Source organism: Mytilus californianus, unplaced genomic scaffold (assembly GCF_021869535.1).
Source record: "Mytilus californianus isolate M0D057914Y unplaced genomic scaffold, xbMytCali1.0.p SCAF_5, whole genome shotgun sequence".
Taxonomy (NCBI): Eukaryota; Metazoa; Mollusca; class Bivalvia; order Mytilida; family Mytilidae; genus Mytilus; species Mytilus californianus.
In genome coordinates, this window is record NW_026262701.1 from 52,849,488 (window position 1) to 52,864,558 (window position 15,071).

Consider the following 15,071-nt stretch of genomic DNA (forward strand, 5'->3'; position numbering starts at 1 on the left):
AAAGGCATATATTCGTTTATTCGTTGCCCACGTTTTCTCTGAAAGTTGAACTAAAGTATCAAGTATTCTCTCGTAAAAATAAAAATTGTATAAAAACCATTATCAAAACAAATACAATTTTTCAACCAAGACACTACCTTCAATAACTGCTTATCATCCAGAAATTAATTACTATGTTTTCAAATTTGGAGGTTTCGTCTTTTGAGTTACTTTAAACATATTGAATGCTGGGCAAATAAATGTAACTAAGTTACCAGTCGAAGTTTTTTTCTAGCAAGCAGCTTTATTTTGGTACTTTACAGTACTATATTTATAATTTAGGCCGTTAGTTTTCTCCTTCGGTGGCCTTTTATAGCCGACTAGACGAAATGGGTTTTTCTCATTATCGAAGGTCATACGGTTGCCTATAATTCAATTTGCTTACATCCACTTCATCTGAACTTTGTTGGATAGTTGTCTCCTTATTTTTATATTAAGATACTTAAGAAAAACTATTATTTTTTTTCAATTTTTATTTTTTGATTTTATACATTGCAAAGCAGTTTCACTTTCTTCTTGTCAAGGTTTCATCAGTTTTGAGTCGAGAAGACATCGGGATCACTGTAATAAAAAAAAATAAAGATAAATTTTTCATGAATTTAATACTGTCTCAATATTACAGATGTCCTGATTAGAGTAGAGAATACTATTTTGGGTCTGAATTACACCAATATTTTTTTTAATATCATTGATGAGATAGCAACACTTAAAATAAAAACAAAAATATTTCCCGTTTTTTCTATGATAACCAAGACAATAAAACATAAATGGCAAATATAATTATGTTGGACAAATTTAATTTCATAAGAACGAACAATGTCTCACAAAAACGGCAACTGTTAAATTTTCATTTAAAAAAAATCTTACATTTAAAAGTGTAAGCAAGTAATGTTTACAGCTATTTTTCTTACCTTCATTTTTTCACAAATGTAGCCCATACCATTACTATTATAGCAGGGAGCATCGTTCCATCTATAACTTGCATATCGCCAAAAGTGAGCACAATGCTCTACACCTCCACTATTGCTTGGTTCATAACGATTCCAATGGGAATAGTGAATTTTAGACGCGTCATTGATCCATCTCCATTTCCCGTCGTTAAAGTCTTCTGCCCCCATCCAATAGCCAGCGGGATGCTGGACCGCTTCTGTTAGAGAAATTGTTGATAATAAAATAAAAAGATTAACGATGGTGTTTTGTTTGAGCTATTGTAAAATTGTGAAATATAGAAATATCATATTTTGCATTTCATTATTTTTTGTTTATACAATAAATATTCATGATATTATATATGCTATGTAATTTTTGAAATCCGTCAATAAGGGACAGCTAAACAATTACAAGTCCAAATAGACAACACCACAGCGAAAAGAAAGACGACGAAATGTCAAACCAAAGACCCTACAAAAATCCCGAGAAATCCAAAGATTGAGCAATAAGAATCCCACAAAAGCAAAGGATGAACTCATCAGTTGCTCCGGAAGGATCATCTGCTACTGCTCCACATGTCACACCCGTCGTATTACCATTAAAACATTAATAAATCATATCCATAGATTAGACATCTTACAATAGTGGATTCATAAATATCTATTGTTTAACCAAATATAAAAAAAGAGGAACAAGAAAGAAGATACAAAAGAGAAAAAAAAAAAAAACAAGTAAAAATCAGATGATAAGTCATTTTTTGGTACGGTGATTGCGATAAACTCAGAATGAAAGACGTAGTAATTGCTATGAAAAATAGATATCTTTGGTCATCTTTGAACAGAAAAAAGTAGAATTACAAAAATACCCAACTCCGAGGAAAAAAGGTATAATATAGATAATATTTCATTTTCCAGCCATACTATGGAATGCGTACTTAGTACCTATTTCACTTTTAATATTACATAGCTGTGACATCGAACATGTCTCTCTAAAAGATCGACTTCAATTGTCTGCACTGATTATCCACAAACACATCCTCAGCAGCCAGTTTATATTTCTACTTGAAAAGTAAATATAGTATCTACTAGTATATCTTTAAATAAATTACATGATCATAGAAAATCCTTTTATTAATATGTATATACTTTAAGTTACTTTTTGGCGTAATAAAAAAGGCTTTTACTTACTTCTCAGCATGTTTACAACCCAGGCATCTTCGGCAGAATCTGTAATCTGTGCTAGATACCCACCCATCTGTCTGCATAGTTTCTAGAAGGCATGAAAATCACAATATAAACAAGGAAAATTGATTATAGGCACCAGTGAATTGTTGTTAAAAACTAATGTGACATTATTTTTAATATTCGCAATGACAGAACTCGCGACACAGTTATAAAAATACTGAAAACTTTGTTATATAGTTGATTCAAAATATAAAATAATGTACTTCACATGCAGTATGCACTTTAAGTTTTCTCCATAACAAATTATACATATCATTCGCTGTAGTTTTGACAAAAAAATCAAAAAGTTATCATAGAACAGTTATAGCATTGGCAAAAACGATTTATTTTGAACTTCAATACAAGACAGTGCGGAAAGAAACGGGAACAAAGAGTACTTATCTAGAATTAAACATCAAACACTTGCTGATCTGTGTATAGTGACACAAACCTCAGCTTTATTCCAAGTTTTGGTGTCAGGCGAAGTATAATAGCAATGATTCTTGTACTCCTTCCATCCCGATGGACACCCAGCGGATTTTCCTGTGGAAATAATAATTGCTTTAGTATATATAGAAAAATAACAACACTGCTGTAAAAATACAGTCTTACTAGTTGAAGTGTTTTTGATTTATAAGAATACATTGATCTGAGCAATGTTAAGTGTTAAAAAAATCATGTTTGATTGGATATAAATGACACATTTAAATGATACAATTAATCTACTCTTCAAAAGACAGTAGGTGCAGCTATCACAAACTTTTAGAAATAGTTTGTCAGCTTTTTCCTGATTTTCCAATAAATCAATTTCAAATTTGTAGACCTATCACATATCGTAATTGCAATTTTCTTAACTACAGCCGCTGAACTAACATCAGGTCACATTTTCAATTTTATCTAGCCAATAGAAGATATTCTGTACACATGTGTACATTTAATGATGTAAGTGTCTAGTCATCCAGGATTATGAATAGAAGTAAGTTTTTTTTTTAAATTTAACAGTCTGAGAATTTTTTTTTAGGTATAATGCATAACAGAGTAAGAAATTTAGGACCTTACCTTTCAAACTGTTTTTCAAAGTATTCAAAGTGGACTCTATATTTGATATAAGTGAAATTTCCTTCTGACCAAAACAAGTTTCTGATCTGATCACAGAAACGCAACCAAGAACGACAAATAAGGCGAACAACATCGTCCTGTTAATTACTTGGAGACTAAAGAAAACAAAAAAATATAATTATAAACATTTTTTTCCCTAGATTTTCGAATTCTGTTTATATCACGTAGCCATGTTATTTTCATAAGGATTGTATAGGTATATCAAAGCTATATGCCTAACGTGCAACATGGTCATTTCTGTATTTTTTTAACGAAATTATGACGGTATCTGTTGATTACTTTTCCGTCAAATAAAAATAGCGGTAGAAGATACCAATGGGCAACCAAAAGCATAAGTACAATAAAAACAGATAACACGATGGCCAAATATAAAATATAACGACGAAAAGACAACTAACAATAATAAAAAAATCATCATCAACAGTTCACATTTTGCTTAAACACAACATCTTTTTCATTTAAGCATCATACTTTGTTAACACAAAATTATATTATGACATGGTTTCAAAATATTATTAGTAGCAAAAGGCACTTAAATTTCAGAATAAGAACAACAAAAAAACCCACAAACCTTGTTATTGTTGAATTCTTCGTACTGAAGCGAGGTTGGTGCATTATTGCGTAGCAACTAAATTTTATATCATTAAACGGTAACACGAGAAATATAACCTGTTCATGTTTCCCTCAAACCTGTTAATATGTTTCAGTATAATATTACGGAAGAAACACAATATGCTGCCACTGAGGTCTATTGCAATATTGTGAATTAAATTCTAAGAAGTGACATTATATTATTGGAAGGAAACTAAGTGCAAGAACATTTTACTCAAACGTTGTTTTCACGTTGTCACAATTTAATATAAAGTACGATACCCACGACTTCGTCAAGATACATAATTTTTTTCCCGAAAAATAGTAACCAAAACCTCAATATAAAATATTTTCTTTATTGGTCCAGAGTGTACCTGATTAGGGATATTTTTCTAAATACATATCAAACGTACTGGAATCAGTATGTATGATCACTGTAAATGTCACAAAAAGTTGAATGAAACACAACCAAATTGCCAATTATGTTTTATACATTTTGCATAAATATATATTTGTGTTTTTAAAGAACGGGTATTCCACTAATCCACATAAGGATGTTTAGCTGAGTATTCTTTAAAAGCAAATTGGCCTAACTGAGTTGTCACCTTAATTTCATAACAAGATTACTTAGTTTTAACTGAACATTTACAGTAAAACACAAGGTAAGCGACAGGTCTGCGGCTCCAAGCAGTAACTCGACGTTACTTCTATATTTTTCAAAAAAAATATATGTTGTTTCTCATTATTAAGGGCCAGTCTGCCTAAGAATCAGGCAGTTGTGAAAAACAGAAACCCACTAAAGTTGACATTAATTTATGTTCAAATTGTATAATGATGCACGAATATAACATTCGTTTCCTTTTCCTGTTTTAGTAATTCAATATACAATTTGGTTGAAATGCACTAGAAATTAACAATTAAGAGGAGCTTATTAGTACGTAATTTGCTCTCATCCTAATCAAACGTTATCTAGCGATTTTTCGAATTACCAGACACGCAGTTTCAAAAGACCTATCATTTCTAACTCAGGATGAGGGTAACTTCAAAAGAGGATGGTTAGAACGGTTGTTTTTTTTTGGCCATGTTTTGAAATTTTTCTAAATTGTCTTGATTCGTACAAAGACTGGCACTTAAATCGAGGTTATGTTTTATTTCGACGATTTTGACTTTGTTTTTCATGAGTATTCTTAATTGAAAAATGTACACCACCCAATTAAAACAGCCCTTTTCAAAGATGAAAATAATTTATATTTGTATTTGTTAATTGACAAAATGAAGATCTATTTTGTTTTTGATATTTTTCCGGAGTTAAGTAATTTCAGACATCCTTTTAATTGATATGGAATAATAAAAGGTTTCCGGACGGCGGCATTATACATGTTTAGATCTATTTGATATTTAATATGAAAATAGTAACATAACAAGTTAATGACATCTAAAAGGGTACGGAGTGAATTTGTATATTAGTTCATAGTACGTTTGCTGATATTCCACGTATTCTCTAGATTATATCCATGTAGTGAAACCTACATGTGGATCTTTCCATGTCTTGGTGTTTAACAACAGTTGTTATATTTCGTTGGATACTTAAATTTCTTGGATAAACTCATCCACGAAAACCACGAAAATTGGTACCCAACGAATAAAAGTACTTGCACAGTAATTCTTTCCTCATAAATAACTACTTACATCATCATTAGACACTACATATATTTTTAAAGGCACAATCAGTCAATTCAATCACGCCCCAATCTTTCGCGGTTATGATCTTGTAAACTGACTCTTAAGAGATTTTTGATGCGGATTTTTATCACAACCAAATTTGTTGTAGACGAAATCGATTACTCTTCTATGTTTTCATTGCTTATGGAAGGTTTGAACAAAAGGGAAAAAGACCAACGAAAGTGAAAGAGAGAGAGAGAGAGAGAGAAAACTAAAGTATTTTTTGTTTGTTTTGTAATTATACAACGAATTTAGTATATCCGTACGACAAACGATACAAAAGAGACGAAATATAGCAAAGGAACATTCAAACTCATCAGTCGAAAAGAAAACTTTCAGCGCCATGGCTAAAGAAGAAAAAGATCAAGAGACAACCACAATAGTACACAAAACACAACATAGAAAACTAAAGACTGAGCAACACGAACCACACAAAAAACTGGGGGTGATCTCAGGTGCTCCGGAAGGATATTAAGCAGATCCTGCTCCACATGTGGCACCCGTTGTGTTGCTCATGTTAGTACAAACCAGATAATAAGTCTTATGCGGTAGGTCACATTCGGAAAAAGAGGACGGGATTGCAGTTACGACATTAGGAACATATCCACAATCATCTGTGAAACGGATATTCCATAACGGACAAACAACTCGTGTTGGCGTCCGCAAAATTTACGAAGGAATGATTTCTATTTCACCACTTGGAACTCTTGGTTTAATAGCTTCCTTGTAAGCAGCAACCCTCTATCAAGAAAAATTTGGGGCCTCGGTGGCCGAGTGGTCTACTGTAATCACTAGCCAGTCAACACTGAGGTTGTGAGTTCGAACCCCGCTCGTGCGGGTGCACTCGACTCCAATCTTAATTGACTAGGATTGTCAGTTTTCCTATCGAAGGTCGGTGGTTTTCTCCGGGCACTCCGGCTTCCTCCACCAATAAAAACTGGCCGCCACGAAATAGCCTAAAAGCGGTGCTTAAAAGTGGCGTTAAAACACCAAAAATCAAAATCAAATCAAGAAAATCATGATAGGAAACACAAGCCCTGGAATATTGTATTAACTGGGAGATATATACTCCGTATGCAGGCGCTGATGGAATTTCCTACGTAGAAATCGAAAGTTCACAATTAGGAAGCTGAAATCATCTCTTTTGTCGTAAAATATTATATTAAACCGTCCCTCGTTGTCAATTTCCAGATGTCAGTCAAGATATGAGGCAGACTTAACTGTATCTGTTGTATCCTTTATCTCAAGTTCGACGGGATAGATGCGTTCAACATAGTCACCAAATTTTTAATGATTTAGTGAGAGAACATCATCTATATCATGTATATAGCGGAAAGTAAAGTTAAAGTATACTGCTAACTTCTTTTCTAAATGTCATGGGTGGGGTGATAAAACTTACAGACTAATCTTAGAAAATCATATGTGTTTTCTTTTAATATTGGCTTTAATCATTTAACAACACAAGAAATAAAAAAAAAGAAAAGAAATTGGAGTATCGAAATAGCGACAGTTACAAATTGTCAACGAACTTAATTAAATCTCATCTACTCATCGAAGGACAGTGGATTTTGAATTCTAGGGAAATTTGTTGTATTTCAAATTTTGCCAAGAAAGTAATAAATGTGCATCATAATGAGATAGCAACCCGAATTAAAAAAAAATTCTAAAGGACAATATACAGTCTTCAAGATTTGACAAGATTCTCTACAATATATCAAGCTATTAAAAGAGATTAGCAAAATTTTATATTTTCGATAATCTTGTTTAATTCGATCAAAATATTTGCGTGAGTGTTTGGCTCACAGCAATATGTGATATCGCCGAAAGGTGGGGCTAGCACATGGTATTTTGAAATTCGAATTTCTGAATTAAAATAGAATATCTTTAAAATGTAAAAAAAACACCTGCCGAATTTGACGATTTTCCCTCTATATTCTATGTATTTTTGGCGTATCATACTGTTAATTTCATCAGCTCGTTTCTCAAAAACGAAAACGGTTACCCCCTTTCTTAATTCATTATCTGGTGTATTTCTGCGAGCAGAATCCATCTGGTAAATTAAAAATAAAATCTGTGGAGTAGTTAATAACCTACACTTCGCCTTAACGTAAAAATACAATATTTCGTCCATGTAAAAAATGAAACAATGAAAAAAAAAATAAAAAAATGACACCGTAATTTTTAGCGACCGAGATAGATTGTGGCAAATGAATAAGAAATACCAAAAAAAACCAATAATACCCAGAAAAAGATATAATGTCAAATCTATTTTAACCTCCAAGTAATTATCCGTTATTTCTCACAAACAATTCTATATATATCGGTATTTAGATATTTTGCATTGTACTTCCGTAATATGATACAGTCTATATGGAGAAAAAAAATAAACACGAACAGGTTATTGTAATATTTCCCTGAAACACGATATTAAAAACTTTTCGACATTTCATCAATTTGATAATTACATTAAAACTTCAGTTTTGATCATACAATAAAACGCCATTTTTCTTTTCATATCTTATTAATTCCATTATTAATCAAATGCATCGGCTAATATATAAGTTGATAAGTATCGGCAACAGTTCTTATTTTGTGGAAAACGAATGATAGATGAATGCGGTAAATCCATAAACGAGAAAAAGAGGGCTGGACTGTGTCGATAAGAGGAACAAAACTGTGGTCATCTGTGGCACAGACAGTTAATATCGGTCAACCAAATCTTTCATTGGTCCGTTCATTATTCGAGATATGGCTTAATCATGTTAATTTAACAAATGAAGTATTAATATAATACTTCCATCATTTGACCAATATTTTTTTAATAAGCATGAACCTTCTTTAAATATGAACATGCTGTTGGAAAGAAGTACAATAAGATGGAAAGTGCACAGTGAGACAATTAATTTATACGTTTCATAACGAGTACGAATTTGATATAGCTTGATATCAACTGGAGTTATTTAATTTCAGTTCAATAATAAAAGAGCCTTTGACGGGTTTATTTGTTTTCATTGAAATTAAACAAAGGGTGTTGATATCAAGCGATTTAAATTCCTACGAGAGTTGTTTATCCAATTTTTCTGATGGCAAAAATGATCTTTGTGTAAAAAAGATCTTTGCAAGCTTCACTTAAAACATTTTACCGTTTACGGTATTGAGAATATTGTCAGGAATCACAACTGCTGTTAAAGGCGGTTGAACACCTCAGAATGGAACATGTGAAACCAAATTAAAGAAAGAGAATATTATTTTAGTAAAAAATTCGGGTGGTTTGAATGTTTTTAAAGAAATAAAAAATCTCGACTCATTGCCAAAGTGAAATGTAGTCCCATATGACCTTTGAAAGTCGTCATTGACCTCATGAATACTGGATGGAAATGTCGCAATATCATAACACATTGAAGGATAGGCCAACCAAATTAACGCATTTTCGTATCAATTAGTATCAACTATTCATATCACTCTCCGTACAGTGTAGCATTGTGTGAGAGATGATCTTTTTTTGATAAAGTTTGTACTTTCCTGCAACAACATACTGGAATATACCAATGACTATTTTTCTTTCTGAAACTTATTGATGTAGTTTTATTTTCTTTCAATTTGTCTTAAATATTTAGACAGCAAAACTTAAATGAAGGTCAAATGTTGTTATATGTATATCATTACATGAAGAAAGGGAATTTAATTTACTAACTAATCAGTGACACTTATTAGTTTCCACAACTGGTTCCCACTTCCTTTAGAGTAGATGTGGTTACTCTGAGATGTTCATCCAATTATAGTTGCTAGTTATTTGGAATCCACGATACATCAAGCAATAACAAGTATTTTTCTAAGGACACTTATGTAATTTTGTGTCAAGTACAGAGAAGATAATGTTATAGAGGAGAATGAAGATGGGTCAGTGTCGGTAAACTCATTGAATGGAAATTAAAGTTACCAGCCGAGGGTGTTTTTGTAGCAAGCAATTATTTATGTACTTAACAATACTTTTTTAGATTAGACCGTTAGTTTTCTTTGAATTGTTTCACATTTTTTATGCCGGGGCCTTTTATAGCCGATTATACGGTATGGGTTTTTCTCATTATTGAAGGACATATGGTAGCCTAAGATTGCTTACATCAACTTCATTTCTACTTAAGTGGATAGTTGTCTCATTAGAAATCATACCACATCTCCTTACTTTTATATTAAGATATTAAAGAAACAATTTTTTTTTTTAATTTTAATACATTGCATATCAGCTTTTTCTCTCTTCTTGTCTAAGGTTTCATCAGTTTTGAGTAAGAATTATAACTGAATCACTGTAAAAAAAAAATAAAGATGAATTAGTTAGACTAATTTAATACTGTCTGTACAGCATTAAAGACAACTATTTTGGTCTGAATTACACAAATATTTATTTTTTGTAGCATGTAATAGAAAAAAAACCACATAAAATGAAATCGTGATCCGTTTTCTATGGTAGATAAACAAATATATATATTTGGACAATTCAATTTCACAAAAAACGATCAGTTAGGCATAAACTAGTCTAAAACTGTTCAATTCAAAATCATCTAAAAATGTTGACTTCGCATTAAGTGATTAATGTTTACAGCAAATTTTCTTACCTGCACTTTCTCACAGATATATCCAATACCCCATGTAGTGCAGCCAGCATCCTTCCATTTATCCATACCTCTCCAAAAGTGAGCACAATTCTCTTTACCTCCTGCATTGTCTGGTTGACTACGACTCCAGCTGAAATACTTCACATTAGAAGAGTCATTGGTCCCTCTCCATTTCCCCCATTAACGTTTGTCGCCCCAATCCAATAGCCATAATGATGTTGGGCCGCATCTGTGGGGGAAATTGTTTATAATATAACAAAAATACTAACTAATATTGTTTTGTTTGAGCTATTGTACAACATACAAAATTGAACTATGAATCATATCATATTTTGCATTTTATTTTTATTAATGTTTCAAATGTATAGAGTAAATATTATGTATGCTATGTAACTGTTTAAACCAGTCTTCTCCGTACCGTTAAAAAAGAGAGAAGACACAAAAAAGGCAACGAAACAACACAAAGTATAACAAGAACAGATAAAATGACGATGAAAAGAAAAACGACGAAAATACGAACAACAAAAACAAAGGCTACACAGAAAACCAAAGATTGAGTAGCAAGAACCCAAATACCAAAATCTCGGAATTAATTCAGGTGCTCCGGAAGGGTCTAGCAATACCTACCTCATATGTGACGCTTGTCATAATACTCCTCAATCATTGATAAGTCATATCCATAGATTAGGCATCTAACAGAAAAAATGATTTCCAGAAAACCCATCACAGAAACCCAGAGCTGAACTCAATGTTCTTGAAGAAAAAACAGTCGCTGCTCCAATAGTTGCACCCGGCATTTCCTTATATCACTTGAAAATCAGATGAGTAGTTGTGATACACTAAATAAGAAGTACGCCATTGTTTCTATGACAAACGGAACAGATCATTGGTCATATGTGAACAGAAAAATGTCATGATGGCTTCGGTAATATTTTCGGATATTCTGCAATTTTTTATTTCTCAGTTTATTTGTTTTAAACTTTGTCATATGGAGGTGCTTTTGTAGCTTACAATACGATATGTTTTTTATCATTGCTGAAGGCCGTACTGTGACATATACATGCTTAAAACCATGTCATTTTGAACCTAGTAGATAGTTGTCACATTGGCAATCATACAACATCTCCTTAATTTTATTTTAACTCACTAGTATGCATGTTTGCACTCCATGCATTTTCGGAAGAGTCTGTTATCTGTGCTAGATACCCACCCATAGTTCTGCATCGTCTCTTAAATGTATAAAAACACATTATTGATAAGTTCAAGCAATTAGTAAATCGTTCTAGACAGTTATTGTTATTAACCTATTTGATATTGAGAATGTTCGCTACTCTTGTTCAAAATAACAAGCTTTTTAAAAGATTGTTATAAATAGATAGTATATACATGTATTTAACAGAAATAAAAAGGCAGAAAAAAATACAAGGTCTGTGTTCTTGTTTTCGAGATATAAGTCATTGAAAATTTGCCGGGAAATGATTCTCTCTAGATTTTTCTTACATTTAACATTGACATATTTTTCTTTTAAAATCTAAAAAAAATATATCGAGGACTTTATTATTTTCAAAAATGGATTTTTAAACTATATGAAATAAAATTACAAAAAGAAAAGTAGTGGTTAGCGGGCAAATTTTCAAATGGCACCACAAATATAAAACCAGAAGATTCCGAATATCTTTCAAAAAGTCAAAAGCAAGAGAAGCGGACATCCTTAACATCGATATTTAAAGTTCGAAGTAATATTCTTAATAACCTCATTGACTGAAATAATGACACAATCATAAAAATGCCGACAACTTTGTTATATTGTTGATACAAAATATAGAATTATGTAGTTCACAGACATTTGCTGTATTTGCTTTTATAAATGTCATTGTTAAAACATATGCCCATCTTAAGAATGAAGCGTTCACTGTAATTTTGACAAATATCCAAAAGTTATCGAAAACAGTTATAACATAGGAGATTAGCACACAGAGATTATGTACACAAACCCCGGCTCCATTCCAAGTGTTGGTGCTAGATGAAAAATGATAACAATGATTCTTGTACCCCTTCCATCCTGATGGACATGGAGTGGATTGTCCTGTGGGAATCATAATTGCTTAATAAATATAGAAAGCGTATAAAATATACACATATTACAGTCTTGCGCGTTAAGTGTTGTTGATTTCTAAGAATACGGTAGTCTGAGAACGGTCAAGTATTAAAAAATTCATGTTTGTTTTGGAAAAATAAATGACGTGTACCTTTAAATGATACTTTTTATCTACTATTCAAAAGACAGTTGGTGTTGCTAGCACACACACTTTAAAAGAAGTGTGTCATAGAAAAACAAAGATTATGGGGTATCCATTCATTACAAAAAAATCAGTACATGCATAGCAAAAACACACAAAAAGCAAAGGAACAGCGCTTTTATTGCTATTCTCCATTTCAAAGTCACAGTGAGGCCTACAACACGGAGCACAAAAAAAAATTCTCATCTCACTGCAAGTTTAAGACGACCCCTAGCTTTTTCCTGATTGTTTAATCATTTAATTTCAAAACTGTAGCTTTATCCAATTTCGTTATTACAAGATTCTTAACTATAACTGCTTAACAAACACCAAGTCACGCATTCACTTTTTTCGAGCCACCCAATAAGTGCCTAATCATTCATTATTATAAATTTGATTTTACATACCTATGTCAACTTTTTATTAGAATTTTCTTATTATAAAGTCAGAGAACAAAGTTTAGGTATGCATAATAGAATAAATAATGTATCACCTTACCTTTCAAACTGTCTTTCAAAGTATTCAAAGTGGACTCTATACTTGATATAAGTGAAGTTTCATTCGGTCGGAAACAAGTTTCTGCTCTGATCACAGAAACGCATCCAAGAACGACAAATAAGACGAACAACGTCATCCTTTTTATGACTTGGAGACTAAAGAAAACAAAATATATAGTTTTTATTTTTGTTTTTTATTTTTGAATTCTTATTTATATTGTAGCCATGTCATGATTATGTTGAATACTAGGGATTGTATAGGCATATAAGGAGTATATGCATAACGTGCAACATGGTCGTTTCTGTATTTTATAACGAAATTATGACGGAATGTGTTCATGTTGTTAATTACATTTCCGTCAAATAAAAACAAAAAGAGGTAGAAGATACCAATAAGCAATCAAAAGTCATAAATACAACAAATCAGTTAACACCTTGACCAAATATTCAAAACAAAACACGATCAACAGTTCAAGCTCCTTAGTGGCAACCATAGCATATATTTTATTGATATTAACTCCGAATATCTACTAGTCATCAATGAGAAGTGATACCGTTATTGATATCTATCAAAGAATTCTGCCCAAATCGGCAGAAGGGATCATCTAGAACTTTTTACACTAACTTTGTAATGTACATGTAGAACAGAAGTATGAGCGCTATTCAATTGCTTTTGGTACGCGATATCCAAGTATTATCTCCGTTAAGTAAACCATGAAGGTTAATAAATTTAAGAATATAGCATGTCATTCATTACTTACATTAAAGATGTAATGTTCATGTACTGTGGATTCATTTATTTTCGTGGGTATCAATTTTCGTGGATAGAGAAAAAAAGACGTTTCGTGGTATACGTAAATTCGTGGATTGCTGATACAAAAAAAAAATCAGATACGTAATTCGTGGATTTCTTTTTAATTTAGGAGATCATATAACCTCATTGGTTTGATCAATAATAAAACAAAGAAAAAAGAAGGAATTCATTGAAAAAGTTTTGAATTGTCAAAATCCTCGCTTGGTCATTCTAGGTTAAAGTGTTCATTGAAAACTTCTATTACAATAATGGACAGAGAAAAATAATTATTTGTTTGTTTTACAATTTATAAATTCTTGTCGGAATTTTATAAGGCATTCAAAACTCTATGATTGAAAGCTCATTTCCCTAATCAGATATAATAAACAGTCATATAAATAAAAGGTGTGAAAATAAATGTTCATGTCATAAACAATATTACCTACGGGCAATACCTTCGTACTTAATTCTATTGATTTTTTAATCACCAGTAAACCAAACTATGATACGATAATTAACAACTTGCAGTTATTTTCCATGAACAGTTTTAATCAATTTTAAAAAGTTAATTATCACTGATATTCGATATATTTATTATTAATTTAACCAAAATACTTGCATCTTCTTTCAATAAAAACTCGTGTTATGTTACAATGTTTATCGCTAGTCAACACTACACTAGAACTGCATAACATAACCGGAAATAAACATCCGACTCCATACACATTTCTCAGGATTATTCTTCGTTGAATTCTTAAATTCGTGGTTCGCTGTGACCAACGAAACCCACGAAAATTGGTATACCACGAATAAAAATGAATCCACAGTATAATGGAAGCCACGTTTCAGATTTTGATTTTTTCAAGATTTATAATAAGTTATTTCCAAACTTGTGATTCAAATAATACTTATATAATAATTGTTTTTTTCCAAATTGATAAATAAATAAATTATCTTACTGAAATTTACTTGAACCGCTAAGGTGAAAGGGTTTGCTACGTTCGATGTAAATTCCTATATTAACCTACATCGGGGACGCGTTTGGGATAGCCAAAGAGGAATACATTCGTAAATACCTCACTGCTGAAATTCAATATACCATCATTTTACTCATTTTTGGTACTGTTGTTCATTTTTAGACGAACATGTATACTTCTACTTTCATATTTATTTTGTGTGTACTATTTGGTGTTTATCGACGATCCAATATGAAAATAAGAAGATTTATACGGTAGGATTGCAAATGAGACTATCCACCAGAGACA

General features: G+C 31.8%; 1 protein-coding gene across 3 annotated transcripts in view; it reads right to left on the minus strand.

Annotated features, from left to right (window-relative positions):
- Window positions 1-500: 500 nt before the first annotated feature.
- The window catches only part of LOC127702493 (perlucin-like protein), a 68,850-nt gene continuing 54,279 nt past the window's right edge, over window positions 501-15,071 (minus strand). For 2 of the 3 annotated variants that reach the window (XM_052206709.1, XM_052206710.1), the window contains exons 2-6: window positions 3,252-3,406; window positions 2,644-2,735; window positions 2,157-2,238; window positions 951-1,186; window positions 501-600 (exon numbers count right to left, since the gene is read on the minus strand). In XM_052206709.1, coding sequence (XP_052062669.1) covers window positions 598-600; window positions 951-1,186; window positions 2,157-2,238; window positions 2,644-2,735; window positions 3,252-3,384 — 546 coding nt within the window. In that variant the 5' untranslated portion in view covers window positions 3,385-3,406 and the 3' untranslated portion in view covers window positions 501-597. Of the gene's footprint in view, window positions 601-950; window positions 1,187-2,156; window positions 2,239-2,643; window positions 2,736-3,251; window positions 3,407-3,882; window positions 3,920-15,071 lie in introns of those variants that run through there. The other variant, XM_052206708.1, reaches the window with a different exon arrangement.